The sequence below is a fragment of the Brassica rapa genome, chromosome A07 (assembly GCF_000309985.2).
Source record: "Brassica rapa cultivar Chiifu-401-42 chromosome A07, CAAS_Brap_v3.01, whole genome shotgun sequence".
Lineage (NCBI taxonomy): Eukaryota > Viridiplantae > Streptophyta > Magnoliopsida > Brassicales > Brassicaceae > Brassica > Brassica rapa.
In genome coordinates, this window is record NC_024801.2 from 13,047,750 (window position 1) to 13,067,787 (window position 20,038).

The 20,038-nt window shown below is 33.6% G+C and overlaps 2 protein-coding genes and 1 pseudogene across 3 annotated transcripts; 1 reads left to right on the top strand and 2 right to left on the bottom strand.

The window, feature by feature from the left end:
• Positions 1 to 1,689: 1,689 nt before the first annotated feature.
• Positions 1,690 to 2,733, bottom strand: LOC103829288 (MLP-like protein 34). Its single transcript, XM_009104945.3, has 2 exons — positions 2,252 to 2,733; positions 1,690 to 2,141 (listed from the first exon to the last, which is right to left on the bottom strand). The coding sequence occupies exons 1-2, from the start codon at positions 2,454 to 2,456 to the stop codon at positions 1,864 to 1,866; spliced, it is 483 nt and encodes a 160-aa protein (XP_009103193.1). The 5' UTR covers positions 2,457 to 2,733; the 3' UTR covers positions 1,690 to 1,863.
• Positions 2,734 to 4,224: 1,491 nt separating this feature from the next.
• On the bottom strand, positions 4,225 to 6,738 carry LOC103829289 (annotated as a pseudogene).
• A 5,758-nt stretch (positions 6,739 to 12,496) lies between these two features.
• LOC103829290 lies at positions 12,497 to 15,995 on the top strand. Of its 2 annotated transcripts, none has more exons than XM_009104949.3 (8): positions 12,497 to 12,681; positions 12,858 to 13,092; positions 13,155 to 13,210; positions 13,283 to 13,361; positions 13,434 to 13,572; positions 13,810 to 13,923; positions 13,995 to 15,654; positions 15,758 to 15,995. In XM_009104949.3, the coding sequence occupies exons 2-7, from the start codon at positions 12,980 to 12,982 to the stop codon at positions 14,184 to 14,186; spliced, it is 693 nt and encodes a 230-aa protein (XP_009103197.1). In that variant the 5' UTR covers positions 12,497 to 12,681; positions 12,858 to 12,979; the 3' UTR covers positions 14,187 to 15,654; positions 15,758 to 15,995. The 2 variants fall into 2 exon arrangements, with proteins under 2 accessions (XP_009103197.1, XP_009103196.1); XM_009104948.3 differs by having other exon boundaries at positions 12,499 to 12,681; positions 12,858 to 13,088.
• The last annotated feature ends 4,043 nt before the right edge of the window (positions 15,996 to 20,038 follow it).

Here is a 20,038-nt window from a genome sequence, read left to right on the forward strand (position 1 = left end):
TGTCGCCTCAAAGATCTTGACATATATACACATGAAGGAAGTCATTACGCGCTACTCTCTTTCCCTTAACCATGGTTTTTCTAATTGGGTTTTCCTGGTAAGATTTTTAATGAGATAGAATCTACGACATTTTGAAAGTACTTTGGTATAATGGACATCAATGGAAAGTATTATGAATATTTTGGTGATGTCCATATAGAAAGTTTTAGATATACTTGTTCTCCAAATTTTACCTATATGGTTCATTATCACTGGAATAAGACACACCAATTCATCTCTTTCTCTTCTTTACTTATAACAGAATTTATTTTTTGACATATATATACAGCCTATATATGAGCTTTTAATAGCTCATCATGCACACAATAATTCTTCGTAAGCTACTCATCCCAACAAATTTTTTGTGCGTTTCTGTAACACTCCCTAACCGTTCTTCCGTCCAGTCAGCCCGAGGCTGCTACTTGACCAACTTGACATCAATCCGGCTGAAGTCACGAAAAATCATCCCGCGACCCTAGCTAGACCGTTTACGAGTTAGTGCCCCCTTAGCACACCGTCTAAGACTTTTCATCCCGTACGATGAACTACAATTATGTCGGTCAGACTTGACCAATATCAGAAATACATCGCAATTACATTAAAACATCCGTTTTATTACCATATAATATTTACTTTTCAAACACAACATATTTTACACGTCCAGGGAAGCCTAAGCCAAATCAAGTCTACACATATGTATAACAAAACATGGCTTTACAAAAAGACATATATCAAACTACTCTGGTGTTCCTAATGTTCTGCACGTCCCCCGCTACATGCTTTCCCGCACTACTGGCAGGGGCGTCCCTTGGCACAGCCAACTGAAGCATTGGCCTAGGGCCCCCATTTTTTAAGACCTCCATTTTTAAAAGTTTTATTATAATTTTTATAAATAATTTTGGATTTTACTGTTTTGTAAAGTAAAAAAAATATACCAATGTCAAAATGAATTAAATTCAGTCCATTACTAAATGTCAGTGAAAAAAACAAAAATAATATTAATAAGGAAACATTAAAAATAAAATGAATCCACAATTAGATAGGCCCCCAATTTATTTTTTGTTTATGGCCTCCATAACTCTAGGGACGCCCCTGACTACTGGTTACCTGCAAGAAAAGGATTATACAACGAGAGTTGAGTAACCTAATGTTACTCAGTGGGTTCACAACCCCGATTAACATGCACAACCACTTAATATCCCAACCCAAACCCAAACACAAGCAATAATCAAGAGGTTCAATTGGTTAGTTAAATAATCAATATTCACAACATATCATATAACCAATCATATTTTTCATAAACTTTTTCTGATTAAAACTAACAACGTTTTAACGAATCCCTTTAATAGGGTGATGTCATTAGTTTGGCATTGTAAAACTTGCGATTTTCAAAAATTTATGTATTAATTAGGCATCGAAAAATAGGTTGTGTATTAAACAAGAAGCCAAAATAGTTTACATATTATTGTACCAAATGGAAATTATATGTTTGAATAATAATGAATTTGTCGTTTTAATAAAAATTACTTCAACTTCTAATTAAATTTCTTCCTAAAACTGTAATGATAGCAAATTAGTTTTTTTGTCATCTATAACTCTGCACACAGACTACCGAATCGAATTTACATTCGTATTACGACACAAATATACTAATACTAGGAAAAACCACTAAACTACGTTATCCCAATACAATTTTATTAATATCAATAGTACAACATATATATAATGTTCAAATTATAAAAAAGTATTACACTACAGATAGAGCACAATACTGAGACAAGCATGGAAACACACACACACATAAAATATACGAAAAAAGGTCCTCTATTCCTCGGACATAAGGTGTTGGTCGATCTCTTTGATCATCTGAACGAAAAATGGAAGCAGAGTCTCAGGGTGAACCACGTTCTCATGGATCTTCTCATAATCAAAATGCAACTTCACAACACTTCCAAGCCCTCCTTGCTCAGGACTCACCTGGATCGTGATCAATAAACTCTTGAAGTCGTCCATTAGGTCTCCCTCTATGACCCTGAACTTAACCAGTTTCTTTTCCGGCTCCACTAATTCAATCCTCTCTTTAGCCACCTTTTCCTGCCCATCTACATCCAAAACAAAGTGTTTACCAGTTACCAATCAAATATATTATTTCGTTGGAAAATATTATATATGTGTTCAGATCTTCTAAAATGTTATGTTTTGATTCACATACCATGAACATAGTTCCAGACGATGACACTGTCAAGTGTGCCCCAATCTCCGTCGTGCAGATCACATGCCTGCACGTTTTGAGGAGTGGCTTCGGCGACATGGTGTGCTTTTCCGGTGTACATCTCGTAGAACTTTTCTGCCGGTGCTTTGATCTCAACTTCTACCTCAACTTCTCCTACAAGGGAAGATTCTGGCATGTCCTCCATTTCTGCAATTTTTATTTCTTCTGGGGCTTTGCTTCTTCTCTTTCTCTAATAGGAAGAATTGTTTCTTTTTGACTTGTAATCCTTTAACAGTTTCTGGCGCTTTTTATAGAGGAAATGGTGAGAAAAGTCGACTTCTGGGATGATTAAAGGATGGGATAAAATTATAAATAGTATTTTAAAACATTATAAAATCTAGCAATATGTGTACTTATCCATAAATGTTTGAATTATTAGATCTAAACATCTTTAGTGGATATAGTAGTATTGTTTGATTAATACTTTTTATGAAGTTGATTGGACCCAGCGACTTTCTACAAATATATATCAAGCAAATGTCAGCGAGTAGACTGTTCATCCATACGTGGCAATTGACATTTAGTTTTATAATCAAAGTTTGTTACAATTTTAAAATATATTTTTGAGCAAATATATATATATATATATATATATATATTTTTTTGATAATCCAGGTATTCGGACCTCTCACTTAGTCCGACTATTCCACCGCGTCCAACCGAAACTGACGAGAAAGGTTCTGGAGGCCAAATGGAAACCATGTTAAATCCGTTGTGGCCGGGATTCGAACTCGTGATGGCGGGCACTTCAGCCGATGTTCCTTTACCACCAGTCATCCATACGTGGCAATTGAAATTTAGTTTTATAATCAAAGTTTGTTACAATTTTAAAATATATTTTTTGAGCAAATATATATATATATATATATTTTTTTTTTTTTTGATAATCCAGGTATCCGGACCTCTCACTTAGTCTGACTATTCCACCGCGTCCAATCGGAACTGGCAAGGAAGGTCCTGGAGGCCAAACGGAAATCATGTTATGGTCAGGGTTCGAACTCGTGATGGCGGACACCTCAGCCGAGGTTCCTTTACCACCAGACCACGAGACCTAGTTGCAAATATATATATATATATATATATATATGTATATATATATATATATATATATGTTTTCTCAAAATTGCTGAAGCTGTCTGCCAAGAGTCAGTCTTAATTTATATTTTGAATCTGTCTTTTCTTTTTACCAAGAATCAGTCTTATCTACACAATATTGATATGCAAGGCACTCAACGTAACTGTCCGTGAGATATACTTTCATAGGCAGCTGATGTCCTCTTCTCAAAGCTCAAAAACGTATAGTATCTATGGGTGGCTTGGATTAAAAACAACATTATCAAAGCTAACATCTTCTGGACAGCAGATTTTTTTCAGCTGGCATTTGGTCTCTTCCAATTAACTCTTGGTTTGACCAAATGTGTGGCTTGGATATAAAGTCAGCAGATATACTATCATATGTAAGGCACTTCAACATTTCAACCAAAAAGTTAAAAAGAGTTAATTTGAGGTTAAAGAAAAATTTTGCATAGTAAAAATAAACATAAATGGAGTTCTCTCCTTTGTTTAGTTGAATTAATGGAGAAGTTATGGACCGAAATCTATACAGCTTCGTGTCGGCTCAAAAGAAGAGTTCAAGAGCCGAAGTCTAATACATAGCCTAAAAAGGATCCTCTCATTTTAATATTTTTTGGAAAATCGAAAACTTAGCAGTGGGCTACACCAAAATCGCTTGGCAATTTGATAATTTCTCCTTTCTTTTTTCAGACCGTATCGTTCCTAGTCCCCACCGCACATGGGAGGACGGATGTCTTATGGTGCAGGGTCCGATCATGCTTCCTATTTCTGATTTTCTGATTAAATTAACTTGATTAATTATTCTTAGTTTTGGTGAACAAAAAAATATAGTGCCTTCGATTCAATTTTTGTTTATTACTTTTTTTTTATATTATACTTCTAACTAAAAAAGTTTATGGATTCACTAGGATTATTTTTAGAATTTTTTAAAAAATTAATTGGTTCATCTAAACATATATTATATTTTTTATTAAACTAATATAAAATAATTATTAGTGTAAAAAATATTTTTAATTCTTTTTCTTAAATTAAAATCTACGAAATTGTCTAATATGATTAACATATATATGAAAATTAATCATTTTGAATAATAAAGATTTGAAAAAAAAAATTGTATCCTTCATCATTTTTATTTAATTTTATATTCTTAAAAGAAACAAAACAATCAAATTAATCATATAATAAAAAATTTAAATTTTTTTCCTAGATGTTATATTTTGAATTTTCTAAAAAGACTATAAACTACTAATATTGTCACAAGTCTAACATTAAAATATTTGTGATCAATTGTTTAATTGTTTTTGTTATAACATTAAAATATTTGTGATCAATTGTTTAATTGTTTTTGAGACCTTAATAGTTTAATTTTAAGATTTGAATTGAATTTTTAAAAATGATTATAAATTATTAAAAATCTCACATTGAAAATTTTGTGATTAATGGTTTAATTATTTTTGGTAAAAAAATATAAAAACGTTAATAAAATTATATGAGTAGGTAGGAAGCTTCAATTAATAAATATCCATATTAAAATATACTATATATATGTGTCTATATCATTTAAATTTAATTATATAATATATAAAATAAATAAAATGATTGTTTATATTTATTTACCAATAAAAATTATTGTAAATAAACAAGATGGATTATATTGACTTATGTGATTATTCAAATTTAATTAGATACATAATAGGTACTCGGTTCTCAATTATTCAATATGTTTATTATTTCATAATACGTAATGAAAACAAAATAAATAACAACATGTATAAGTAATTTTTATATATAATATTCATTCCGTGTCTTCATTCCGCGTAAATTTTAGGCGCTTTGTTATCAAATTAATAATCAAAGCATACATTCACAAGCTTCGTATTTGCAACTTACAACATTAACTCACTATCCATTATAACTTGAAGAATCCAATCTTAATCTTGAAAGAGCATAGTTATTGAGACAAGCATGAAAAACATATTATACTCCAAAAAAAACATTAAAATTATAGAAAACGTACGGGAATAAACAAAAACAACTCCACCTTTATATCTCGGACAAGAGGTGTTCGTCGATCTCTTTGATCATATCGGCAAAGAACGGGAGCAAAGTTTCAGGGTGAGAGACGTTCTCATCAAATTCTTATACTCGAAGTGCCACTTCACAATACTTCCATTTCCTCCTTGCTTAGGGGTAACCTGGATCGTAATCAAAAAGCTCTTGAACTCTTCCATAAGATCTCCCTCTAAAACCTTAAACTTTATAAGTTTCTTCTCCGGTTCCACCACTTCGATCCTCTCTTTCGCCACCTTTGCTTTTCCATCTACACCCAAAACGAACCATTTACCATAAAAATCTATATTTTTGCAGCATTATGTATAAATTCAAAAATATACATATGATATCTTATAGATTATTCGAGCAAAAAATACGTACCATGCATGTAGTTCCAAGAGATGATACTGCCAAACTTTGCCCCACTCTCCGTCGTGCAGATCACATTGCCTGGAGTGGCCTTGGACACATGGCGAGGCGGGCTTGAACCAACACATATGAAACATTTGTATGGACCCCATATTTTGTGGGGCCCCTTTTAAAAAAACTCTTATATGTATTAGTATAATTATATTTAAAGTGCTAAATACAAGATAAAAATGACCAAATAGTTTATAAAATAATGTAAATAATAAATTTATTTAACAAAATTATAATAAATATTACACCAAATTTTATTTATTTTTAAGTTTCAATTATTATTTTAAAAGAAGTCATTTAAATTTAGTTTTTTCAAAAAATAAAAAAAAATTAGATAAAATTACACAATTTTTATTATTTTGAATAGGGTCTTAAATCTTCAGGTCCGGCTCTGGACACATGATGTGGTCTTCCAGCGTACATGTGGTAGAACTCTGCAGCAGGAGCTTTGATTTCAACTTCAACCTCAAGCTCTCCTAATAGAGAAGAAGACTCTGCCATGTTTATTTACTGGCTGCTTTGCTCTCTTTACCAACGAAAATGCTTTGATAGACGACTTTGAAATGCTTTAAGAGTTCGTAAGACCGTAAGCAGTAAGCGCGTTTTTAATGATAATATCTTACCAAAAAAAGAACTTTATAAATAGATATAAAATAATATTCCTATTTTATTGATAGATTTCAGAAATTCGAAACAGTAATATATAAACCTTAATGTAGAGTTCTCAATTTTTTTTATTACATCCATCAATAAAATGTTAATATATTTTATATTTATATTTTAAATATTAATATAGTATTAATGTATTAAAACTTAATTTCAAAATTAACAATAATGATCAACCAAAGTTTGCTGTACTTTTATATAAGGATGCTTTTAATGAAATATTTAATTTTAATACTCCAAAAAAAATTATTATACTGTTTCTTCGTTTGCAGTGAGGATTTGTGAAGCCAACAAAATATTAATAAAATTAATTTTTTCTTGTTTATAAAAATATAAGTTGAATATAGTACAAATAATCTACATATAATAACAAACTCAGTTTCAGTCTTTGTTTTGTTGTCCCACACATTTCGTTTAATACCCACATGGGGTTTGTACTTTGTACACGGCATAAGATACCAAATAAGATAAAAAAATAGGGCTTATTTGCCAACTAGCCATATTTAGAGGAGAAATTAAGTGAGTGACATTGATTTTGACATAATATAGAAACTAACATTTACACCCTAATTCATCCGGTTATACCCTTCCTCTTTGCCATTATCCGGTAATAATGTGTTCTGTGTGTCCACGTAGTCTTATTTCATTAGAAAGAAGGAATCATCCACGTTACGCTTTTATTAGTCACATACACATACACCGAATGCTCTATTCCATATAACCGAAATAGTATAGATTATATAACATAATCTACAATCTGTAATACTAAACATATCCCAACCCCAAACCCTAGATACTAAACCTTATTCTAATCACACCTTAACCCCTAAATACTAAATCATAAACTCTAATCAATAAATCCTAAACCCAAATATAAATAATAAATCTAAATTTTAAACCAAAATCCAAATAAAATAGAAAAAACTAAATAACATAATACATATTGAAGAAATTATGAAATGTCTATAATTGCATTGAAGAAATTAATGTTAACCTCAAACATACCCCGTCACCTTCTAAATGCTAAACCCTAAACCCGAATTACTAAACCCTTACGTAAATATAAACCCTAAACTAAAACATAAACCCTAAACCCAAATAGAATGAAACAAAATAAATAACATAGTACATATTGGTGAAAATATGAAATGTCTATGATTTTATGGAAGAGGTTAATATTGATCCCAACCATACCTCCTCACCTTCTAAATAATAAACCCTAAACCCTATACTCTAATCACTAAACGTTAACCCAAATATCAAAATCTAAACCTTAACCAGTGTTTAACCCCAATTTTCCATAAACTAGACTCAAATTTTAAAATGCCAGTAAAATACATTACCATTCTACATGAGTCATATAGAATAGAAATAGAGAAAATGTAGTTCCAATACTAAATCCTCAACTCTAATCAGTGAACCCTAAACTTTATCCCAACCCCACACCATCCCCTAAAATACTAAACCCTAAACACTAATCAGCGAACCTAAACCCAAATATAAACCATAAATCCAAATATAAACCCTAAACCCAAATAGAATGGAACAAATATGAACCCAAATATCAAAATCTAAACCTTAACCAGTGTTTAACCCCAATTTTCCATAAACTAAACTCAAATTTTAAAATGCCAGTAAAATACATTACCATTCTACATGAGTCATATAGAATAGAAATAGAGAAAATGTAGTTCCAATACTAAATCCTCAACTCTAATCAGTGAACCCTAAACTTTATCCCAACCCCACCCCATCCCCTAAAATACTAAACCCTAAACTCTAATCAGCGAACCTAAACCCAAATATAAACCATAAATCCAAATATAAACCCTAAACCCAAATAGAATGGAACAAAATAAATAGAATAGTACATACTGGTGAAATTATGAAATATCTATGATTGCATGAAAGAAGTTAATAATGACTCCAACCATAACCCCTCACCTTCTAATTAGTAAACCCTAAACTATAAACCCTAAACTATAATCACTAAACCCTAAACCCAAATATCAAAATATAAAAATGTATGCAATATTATGCAATATTAAATCATATTATATAATATTAAACTATACAATATAAATCATAGTACGGTTTTTACAGATTCAAAACATGTAATGATAGTTAGATATTAAGAAAATTACAAAATATATATCTAAACAAAATAGAACACTCTTTATTAATCGTCAAATGGAATAGAACATAATAAAATAGTATAGTAACAAAAAGGTAGAAAACAACAAGACACATCTGGGAAGAAGAACTGGCCGTTGTTACTTCATGTTGCCGTGTCTCCTCTTCCGTCAAACAAGACACCATCGATTTCACAATCAGAGAAACCTTCCCTTCAGCCACCCACCGAGAATGCAAAGATGTTATACTCTTGCAAAAATCAACTCTGATAATCGTGTCCGTCTCATTGCTCTCTCCCAAATCTGAGAATCAAACGATTTAATTTCTCGAAAAAGAAGAAAGGTAAAAATTACGGAGATGATGACGGAGTAAATACGGTGGCGGCGATGAAACAAACGATGATGATGATGGTTGTGCTGGTTGTACATGTAGAGGTGATTGAAGCTATGTGACAGAGATTTATGTGTTCGTCGTATAAAAAAAACAGAAATTTGAGAGAGAGAGAGGAACACGAAGAAACAGGGAAGAAGAAGAAAAAATTATGTGTGGATGTGTGACTTTCTACTGAACACAAATTATTTTTAAAATATAATGATTATTAATTTTTTTTTTGCAGGTTTTACCGGTTACAACAGAGGGCAATACGGCAATATTATATAAAAGACACATGATACAGTGAAAAAATAGAGTTTTTAGTTATAGATTGAATTATAATTTTTTTGGTGGTTATAAAGCCCAATTTCCCTAAAAAATATGTGTAAACATTTTGCGGTTACAAGATGAAGTCTAAATGGTGACCACAGGAACGAGCAAGAATAATTAATTCCTCTTCATTTCTTAACTTTGACATTATTTATGAGGAATTTTTTTTAATGTTATTTTTCATTCCTTTTAATTTAAGAAATTATAGAATAAAATTATTACTTATTAAATCCGGGAAAAACAAGAAAAAACAACAACTATTCCTATTATTTTGATCATCTTCATTTCTTTCTTCTTTGTTTCTATTATTTTTTAATCGTCACAGTTAAAACCAAAGACTCTAGATACTTCACAGACCGTCCTCATCCCCTGATCAAATTTGTTTCAAAATAATGATTGCGGCTACTCTTTGAAATTTTCTTACATCCTTGTCGTGAAAACTCCAGGCATATTCAGAGTTGTACTGATCAACCGAATTGTGCATTTGAGAACCGGAAGACGAGCATAGTTAAGCTGAGACATTGAAAATAAAAGCTCCAAGTGATCAAAAACAAAATACAACTATAATGAAGTTGAATATTTATGTTTTATGCTATTAACATAAATTTCATAGCATATATAATATATTAAATTTAAAATTTAAGTCATAAATTAAATTTAAAATAAAAAATAAATTATAAATAGTATCAAACTGTAAACAAGCACATCTAATACTCAAATATATGTTTTAGTTTATATAAAACAAAATCTGTTGATAAAAAAATATTAAACATAATTTTAATAAAAATATATGTGCAAGCAGGCAGATCTGAATTTAGCATACAGTATACATTAATAAGTTTGTGTTTAACTCATTCTCAGCCTCTTAAAAACAATTTTTATTAATTTCTAAATAGATAATTCCAATACGGCATTATTTTTATATATTAATAGAAAATTATTTTTAAATTACAACAGTAACTATAATTCTTAGATGTTAACACCGTACATCTTCTCGTAACTGATATTAAAAAAAAAAACTGAACTTACTATTTATATTATAAAACTGAAATGGAAGCCCCCTTAATCCAGTGGTTTGACTAAAGGTTTCATTAATGCTTCTATACCAAGAGGTCTGCGTTTCAAACCCAAGAAAACGTAAATTATACAGATCATGGAGAAAAAGGGTTACAAAAGGTCTTCAGCATGGTGTAAAGGCGTATCATCAAACATGGATCTCATAGGACGGCTCGGAGCGATGCAGTCAGACGTGCATTCTCATGTGATGGTAGAATTATCGGCTGTAGAAAGCATAATTAATCAGACGTTAAAAAAAAGTGGATCATTTATTAGTCAACTGTTCATAAACAAATTTTCATTATTCTTTCTTTAAATAAAATTTATGAAACTATCAAATGTGATTTACAATACAATGATAAATAATGATATTGAACAATAAAAATATGATAATTATTTGGATATCTTCTATCACTTTTGTTTATTTTTATATATTTAAAATAATTAATACTGTCATACTACCAATATAACTAAATTTTAGATTTTTTGTATCTGTTTTATTTTTAATTTTTTTAAAATGATTATAAACTACTAAAACTGTTAAAAAGAATTTGTGATCAATGGTATAATTTTTTGGTAAAAAATACTAATAATCATAAATCATATGAGTACACCTCATTAGATAGATATTAGATATTCATACTAAAATTATACTATATATATATATATATATATATTTTAATATCATTTAACTTTAATTATAACATATTAAAATTTTATAAAAAAATAATTTCAAAATTTTAGAAATATGTATTGAATTGATAAAAGTTTAAATAATTTTACAATTGTATCTTGATCTAATTCTTAAAATACATTTCATTTACCTTTTATTATTATTTAATAAATATAAATAAAAAAACTTAATCCATTTAGCAAATATTTCATAAAATATCTTATTTTGTGCATGATGCAGGTTATTATCTAGTATAAAAATAATAGCGAACTCAGTTTTGGGTTTTCTGACATCAAGTCACATACTCTTTTTTATTAAGTCGGTATATTACTAGCAGTTTTAATCTAGGAGTATTAAACAAACATATGTGCCGAGTAGCTCATGGTCTAGTGGCCATTTGACAGTCCCTTTGGGACCTTGACATCATGGGTTCGACCCCTTCATGCCTTCTAAAGTGAGGCCTTCCCCTCTATGAGGGTTTGGGCTATCGGGCCGGCCCGTTGTGATCCGAAAGTCGATAAAAAAACAACATATGTACTTTGGTAGTGCTAAGTATTTTGTGCCCTTATTTTAAATAGTAGTTTTTTTTCAAATCTTTACAATCGTGAACTCTTAATTTGTTATATACTCTCTATCATATTTTATCATATGAATTTTATAACATATTTGTTTTTAAAAATGATGGTTCGATCACTAACTCATTTATTCATAGCAAATTTTAATATTGCCATTTCCAACGAAATTAAAAGTCTAAAATAAATCGAGATTCGCACTGAAATAAATGAGTTAGATAACTATCATTTCCAAAAAATATGATAGAAAGTTTCATACTTAAGAAAATATTTAGATATACTAATTCATTGCAAATTTATCTTGAATTGAATCCATAATTATTTGTCGAAAGTAAATGTCCAAAAGATTTGAGCCAGGTTTCAATCTCCATAGCTAGACTGGATAGTTTTTTAGATGGTAGTTTGGCTGAATGACTATGTACCACCCACTAAAATTCGAAGGTCAAAGTAAAAGATATCTGAAACTGAAATAACAAACAATAATTTTCGATGGAAAGATTGGTCAAAATAACAAAAAAGTTCAGAATGACTAATAAAACTTCAGAGAGAAGATCTATTTGTAGACTGCAGGATTATTCTAGATCTTTCCATACGTTTGGGATACTCCAAAGTTAATTATAAAAAAAAGGTTCAAAATGACTAACAAAGACGAAGACAAAACCAAATCAAAATCCAACGTCAAGAAACTTGAGAGAACATTTCACAGGACGTGCATCACCGCACAGCCCAGTTCTATTCATAGATTGGGCTTCCCCCTTTATATGGCCCATATTATAAACCCATGCATGAACATGAGTTTCGGATCAAACCGGTTTCTAACCCGGAAAAACCGGGCCGGGTAACCCCAATAAGAATAATGATGATGAGAATATGCCGTGGAGTAGGAGAGTTCAGGAGGAAGATTCTTGACTCATTCGCATCTCTCTCGCTATATTCTCTCATCTTCCTCTTCTACTTGCTCCTTTTCCAATATTTATGCACTTCTTCTCCAGCACTTTCTCACATTAAGGCCATTCCTCCAGGTTCGATCTCTCTCTCTCTCTCTCTAGCTGTTTCTTGCTTGTTCTGTAATATATAAGTGAAGACGCAACTACGATTCGGATCACATAGAATCTAGCATACAACTTGTGGAATAACAGAACCTACAACGACTTGTCTCCATTATATGTTTATGTTTTTTTTTTTTTGATCATTACAGAGCAGAACAAACAAGAAACAGCCAGCAAGTAAAGAAGAGAGTTGTCTTGTTGTGTGGTTCTGCGAAAGAGCCAATGAGCCTACAAACTGCAACAAAGTCAAGCAACGCCCTTGAGGGTATCCATGGAGTTCACGTCGTGTCGCCTTTCTCATACGACCGAACAACCCAAGTTGGTGACTTTCAGACCAATAAATCCTCAGAAATGGGAACAAATCAAAGACTTTTCATCGAGTACGTGTTTTTTAACCGTCCTAAAATGGTAATAGTAATAACTTGGTTTCTCTTTTTTTTTCACAGACGTGTTTGGCAACAAAGACCTCCATGTCTAAGGCCAATCCATTGCTGCATTCGCGGTATTATAAAAACCACCATGACTCCTTCCATCTTTGTCTTCCAATTCTCACGAATCAATCATGTACTGACAGGGGACCAGAGTGTCTTAGAAACAGCAGCTAATGTGGCTACTTCGCTTCCTTTCATCTTCCTTGGAATGCAAGCACCAAGGTAAATGCTCGCTCTCTTTGGTAAATCCATTTGTACGTAGACTTTCTCTGACAAGAGGATATGCAAATATAGGAAGAATTTGAACACAAAGGTGTACGCAAACTCTCTTATTGGAGTTGGAATCGCTTCGAGTCTGTATCATGCCTCTAGAGGAAAGTTGAGGAAGTACCTGAGATGGTTAGATTATACCATGATTGCCACAACAACAGTAGTAAGCTCCACTCTTCTTAACCCATCTTCAATTCATGTCTCAGCAGGCCCTGAGATTTTGGGAGCCTTAAACAATTTAATAAAGATTTTAGTTTAAAAAAATTATAATAATTTAAGGATCTATTTTCACATTTATATTAAGTTTGACCAATGCTAATGTTTCATTTAGCTATGTTCAGGACCGGCTCTACTGTCTTTAGCCAATATAACCGGTTAGATTTGATTGCGTATTGGACAGTGTCTTTCAAGGGCTCTAAGGAATGAGAACCCTAAGTTCTTGATGGCTGCATCAGCTTTAGTTCTACCGTTTCAACCTCTAATGGTCTCTGCTGTTCACACCGGAATGATGGAGGTACTAAAGTTCATGAGACACTTGACACTCCTTGATGTAACTTAACTGAATGACACATTTTTTTGACTCAGGTTGCATTTGCTAAAAGAAGCGTAAAGGATCCAGATCTAAAAACAGCTCATATCGTGCACAAGATGTCTTCATTACTAGGAGGTGCTCTTTTCATAGCTGATGATTTCTTCCCCGAGACACAGTTCCTTCACGCTGGTTGGCACCTTGCTGCAGCCATTGGAGTTGGAACATGTAATAAGCTTCTTGAATAGTAGATATGGGATGCTATCTATTCTTGGAACAGAGAAACCAAAATAGTTTCTTTGTTACTCATAATCAGCCGACATAACTAATAAGCATTGTAATCAGTAATATCTACGTAGACACAACTAGATGGTGTTTGCATGATCATGTATTAACATTATTGAATTTCTAAAAAGCCATGCAATAAAAAACAGAACACTCTCTTGCTGCTAGCCAACACATCAATCATGAAGTGTAGTCATCGGTCCTGCGCATAGCCAAGTGAAACGCCGTTTGAAAGCCGACATACTCTTGCTCTCCAGGCTTCACTTGAATACCACCGAACACAGCAAAAATAACACTGTATCCTTCCTTAACCAAAGCGAAATCAGATTCCCGGTTCTGTCTCTCGCTACAGCCTACAGAGCCAACTGCTACCACCCTCTTGGAATATTCTCCACCAACACACAAGTTGAGCGTCGGGATCAAAACGCTTCGCCATTTCTCTCTTTAAATCAACGACAACGGAGACTGGATCGGCTCGTATCGTATTTCAGCAATATTTAGATGGCGGAAGTGTCTACGCTTACTTGCCCTACACGAAGCCCAGGCCCATCAGAGTCGATCCGTTTTAGTCATGTTCAATAATTTCTCTTAGTGAACTTCATGAGTTTAATTTTTTTTTTTTTTTCATGAGTTTAATTTCTTTCAATTACAAAATTAGTTCTTATGCAGACAAAAATAATCAACAAAAAAATAATTTGTATTATTCATGGAAAAGTGGAGAAAGGGTAAACACGCATGTTTGTGATGGCTTTAACTTTTAAGCATGAATCTAACGATTAATCCGGCTATGTAATAGTCATGGAGTATTCAAAAACTGAGTACTGGCCAAAGAAAGGGAGAAGGAAAACACGACAACCTGAAATTACGAAGAAGAAAGAGTTATTGCATCTATGATCTATTGAAGTCTTGTTGAAAAACTATTTTGACATATGACCGATTTGAAAAACAATATGAACAGTACTTTATTCTTTATTTTTTTTGTAAACAACAAATTCACAAAACTTAATTCAAAGATGGAAACTTAAAAACTAAGGCAAAGCTACGAAAGGAAAGAGAAGATATGTAATACAAAAATGGAGAACCATAGAAAGAAACTAGAGGAATAAGAAGCTATAAAAACAGAGAAATAAATTAGAAGATATCTTTTATTTTTATTTGATTCCCATTCAAAGCATATTTTCTTTTGACTATAAGTCTAATAAAGAAATGAATTAGAAGATATCTTTTATCTTTGACCAGAAAATTATATTTAATGTATAATTCTGTTATTTTATAAATAATCATCTTAAGCGTAATAAAAAAGGCTAAAAAGATTAAAAGAAAATATTGCAAAAATGGCTATCATTATGAAAACTTTAGTCACATTAGTTTTCACTATCTTTTTTGTTATATCGTGTGTTCATTGTCGTACGATATCCACTATCAGTCCTGGTATTACTATTATACATTCCTCTTTTTACTTATGTGCATGTACATGATTGCATCTCTTTATCTGAATGTGCATATTGTCTTAATAATTTTTATTGCTAAATAGGTGTTGGAATAGAGGACCGTCAAAAATGCTTCAAATTTAATCCTTGTGTAAGGGGAGGAGACAGAGGCTGCACTGCGTTCTGCAGAAGACAAGGGGCAGAGTATTCTTTTGGCACTTGTACTAAAACAGCTTGTTGTTGTGTTGGTAGATAAGTATGCATACTAGATAAAATAATTCGATAAAATGTATTAGAATCTTCCTAAAAAGTAGTAGAATTAATTTTCATAAGTTTCTAAAATCGATAACAAACTCGAGACTGAAATAAATCAGGGAAGCATACCAGTTAGTAATTTGTTATTTAATTCTGGTGAAATTTCTGCAACGTGAACAGAATCTAAAATGGTATTGAAGCAAAACGAAGGGAGTTTTCAAATAACAGAAACATAGCCTCATCACAAACTACTAGATTTTTTTTTAAATGAAACTGTCAATTTTATACTTCACTGAATATCATTATGTGATCTTTAATGTATAATTTTTATAACTAATATAAAACATATTTATTTTATCAGATATATATATATATATATATTGTGAGATAACAAGTTAAGTCCCACATCGGATATTAGACAAAGAAAAGTCTAATATATAAAGATATGTCCAACTCTAATAGTACGAGGCCTTTTGGGAAGGAAACCAAAAGTAAATCCAAACGGGCTAGCCTCCTAGGCCCAAAGTGGACAATATCGTACTAATAAGATAAGATAGAGTTGGACACGGGATTTCACAATCCCAACATTTGGTATCAGAGCTTGTGGTTATTATTGATCGCATAAACCATGACGGATTCAAAGGCATTAGTGAAGATAAAAGATGGCGTACCTGGAGCAATGGTTTGTCCGATGCTTACAACGTCGAACTACACAGTTTGGGCAATGAGGATGAAAGTTCTTCTGCGTGTTCATAAGGTTTGGGAAACAATTGAGCTAGGAACAGAAGACGACGAGAAGAATGATGTAGCAACAGTGCTTCTGTTCCAGTCGATACCTGAAAGATTGATTTTGCAAGTTGGAGATCTAGGTTCCCCTAAAGCAATATGGGAAGCTATTAAGACAAGAAACCTAGGAGCATAACGAGTTAAATCAGCTCGACTCCAAACGTTGATGAATGAGTTCGATCGTATAAAGATGGATGACTCGGACTCTATTGACACGTTCTCAGGAAAGATATCAGAACTTGCTTCTAAGGCGGCATCATTAGGTCAAAGTATTGAAGGACCAAAGGTCGTGAAGAAGTTCCTTAACAGCTTACCTCCGAAGTTCATTCATATGACAGCTTCTTTAGAGCAGTTGTTAGACTTAAAGACGACTAGCTTTGAAGACATTATCGGAAGGCTTAAAGCGTATGAAGAACGGATAAAAGGTTATGAACCGTTTGAACAAAAAGGAAGTCCTCTATACTCAAATTCTGAGAAGTCATATGATCAAAGATGGTCAGATAATGGAGGAAGAGGCAGAGGTCAAAACAGAGGACGTGGACGAGGAAACAGAGGTAGAGGTCGTGGCAGGAGCAACACAGACGAGAAAACCAAAGAGAAGAAGGACTATTCTCAGATCGTGTGCTATAATTGCAAGAAGAAGGGACACTTTGCTTCTGTGTGTACTGAAAAGAAAGACGAGGAAGAGCTCAACAAAGCAGAGACAGAGGTTGCAGATGAAGTACTATATATGCATGAGGTAGTGTTCCTTAATGAAGGCAAGGTCATGCCTAAGAGACTTGAGTCAGACACGAAGGAAGATGGTATCTGGTATTTGGACAATGGTGCTTCAAACCACATGACCGGAGAGAGGTCCTACTTCTCCGAAATAAATGAAAACATCAAAGGGAAAGTAAAGTTTGGAGATGGTTCATTTGTTGATATAAGTGGCAAGGGTTCTATTCTCTTTGAAGCTAAGACAGGAGAGCAGAAACTACTTACAGATATCTACTTCATTCCTGAGCTAAGGAGTAACATCCTAAGCTTAGGACAAGCAACGGAGCAAGGTTGCGATGTTCGAATGAAAGACAACTACTTGACTCTAAAGGATCCTGAAGGGAGATTGCTGGTTAAAGTTATGAGAACAGCAAATCGTCTCTATAAACTGAAACTGCAAGTGGGAAAAGCAACCTGCCTACACACTAGATTGGAGGAGGAACCATGGAGATGGCATGCCAGACTTGGCCATGTAAGCTTCAAGACGATAAAAGCTATGGCAACACAAGGAATGGTATATGGTCTACCAGAGATAGGTGAAGAAAAGCGTCTCTGTGACTCATGCCTGGTAGGGAAACAGACACGACGACCTTTTCCAAAAGCAACGATGTTCAGGTCGTCACGTCCTCTCGAACTCCTACACGCAGACCTTTGTGGTCCAATCTCACCTGCAACTCTCTCTCACAATCGATACATCTTCGTGATTATTGATGACTGAACAAGGTATATGTGGTCGATACTGATGAAAGATAAGAGTGACGCGTTCGAAAAGTTTAAAACATTCAAGAAGCTGGTTGAAAAGGATCTCAACAAAGAGATAATGACGCTACGCACAGACAGAGGTGGTGAATTTACTTCACACGAGTTCAATAAATACTGTGACAGCAACGGCATAAGAAGGCATTTGACAGCACCCTATACTCCGCAGCAGAACGGCGTAGTGGAGCGTAGTAATCGGACACTAATGGAGATGACACGAAGCATACTAAAAGCCATGAGTGTGCCTAATTACTTATGGGGAGAGGCTGTTCGACATGCTACCTACTTGATTAATAGAGTTCCTACAAGGGCTTTGTCTAATCAAACTCCCTATGAAAGTATAAAAGGAAAGAAACCAAGCATATCTCACATTAGAGTCTTCGGGTGCATGGCATACGCAAAGAAAGACTCAGGTCAGCTAAAGAAGCTCGATGATCGGTCAGAAGCTGCTGTTCACTTGGGTATTGAACCAGGGACAAAGGCTTATAGACTTTACAATACTACTTCAAAACGTATAATTGTAAGTAGAGATGTAATTTTCGATGAAAAGGCTCGTTGGAATTGGAAGGGAGAAAGTAAGCAAGTCCAAACTGAGCCTGAGCCTGGAATGTTTCACATGACGTGGGGTAGTTCAGAAGACAGTGGAAGCGGCCCGTTTGTAGCTACAGAAGAAGATAATGCTGCAGAAACCGTAGCCAATCTACCTCAAGCAGAGGAAGCTGGTTCTAAATAGGACAAGAGGAGCACGAGCCTACGCAAGAAGTGAGACGCTCGTCTCGACAGACCAACAAACCTGACTATCTTAAAGACTATGTGTTGCTAGCTGATATAGAATGCGAAGTGTTACTGCTTGCATTGAACGATGAACCAGTGTCAATACAAGAAGCACTCAAAGATAAACGATGGAGAAGTGCTTGTAAGGATGAGATCGCATCCATAGACAAGAATGAAACATGGGTGCTAGTGGAGAAACCACACGGAGTGAAGTTGATAGGACTCAAGTGGATTTTCAAGATTAAGAGAAACGCGGACGGCAGTATAAATAAATACAAGTCAAGGCTCGTCGCCAAAGGGTATGTTCAAGAACATGGTATAGACTTTGATGAAGTCTTCGCACCAGTGGCTCGGATTGAAACTATAAGGCTACTGGTTGGCTTTGCTGCTGCAAGCAAATGGGAGATTCATCACCTAGATGTCAAAACGGCCTTTCTACATGGTGAGTTGATTGAAGACGTGTACGTAACGCAACCAGACGGGTTCGTAAAGAAAGGTGAAGAGCATAAAGTCTACAAGTTAAAGAAAGCATTGTATGGACTGCGTCAAGCCCCCAGGGCATGGAACACGAAGCTGGATCAAATATTGAAAGGCTTAAGATTCAGAAAGTGTGCTAAGAAAAACTCAGTCTATCGCAAAGAAGAGAAAGATACGCTACTCATAGTAGCTATATATGTCGATGACTTGTTCATCACTGGAAACTCGTTAAAAGCGATCAAGGGGTTTAAAGAAGCAATGTCTACAAAGTTTGAGATGTCGGACTTGGGTCTACTAACCTACTACCTCGGCATAGAAGTAAAACAGAGTGCGAGAGGTATCTCGATCCAACAAGAAGCTTATGCTCGACGCATACTGAAAGAAACAGACATGAGCGACTGTAACTCTACCTGTATACCAATGGAGTTTGGTCTGCATCTTTCGAAAGCATTGGAAGAACCTGAAATAGATGCAAGTGAATACAGAAGGAAGATAGGATGTCTGAGATACCTAATGCACACTAGACCAGACATGGCGTTTAGTGTTGGCATTTTAAGCAAGTTTATGCATTCACCACG

Coding starts and splice junctions, on each gene's coding strand:
- LOC103829290 (XM_009104948.3), top strand. CDS start 12,931: ATGAGCCTACAAACTGCAACAAAGTCAAGCAACGCCCTTGAGGGTATC. Junction 13,362..13,433: donor CTTGGAATGCAAGCACCAAG/GTAAATGCTCGC, acceptor ATGCAAATATAG/GAAGAATTTGAACACAAAGG. Junction 13,924..13,994: donor TTCACACCGGAATGATGGAG/GTACTAAAGTTC, acceptor TTTTTGACTCAG/GTTGCATTTGCTAAAAGAAG.
- LOC103829288 (XM_009104945.3), bottom strand. CDS start 2,456: ATGGAGGACATGCCAGAATCTTCCCTTGTAGGAGAAGTTGAGGTAGAA. Junction 2,142..2,251: donor CGTCTGGAACTATGTTCATG/GTATGTGAATCA, acceptor TTTTGGATGTAG/ATGGGCAGGAAAAGGTGGCT.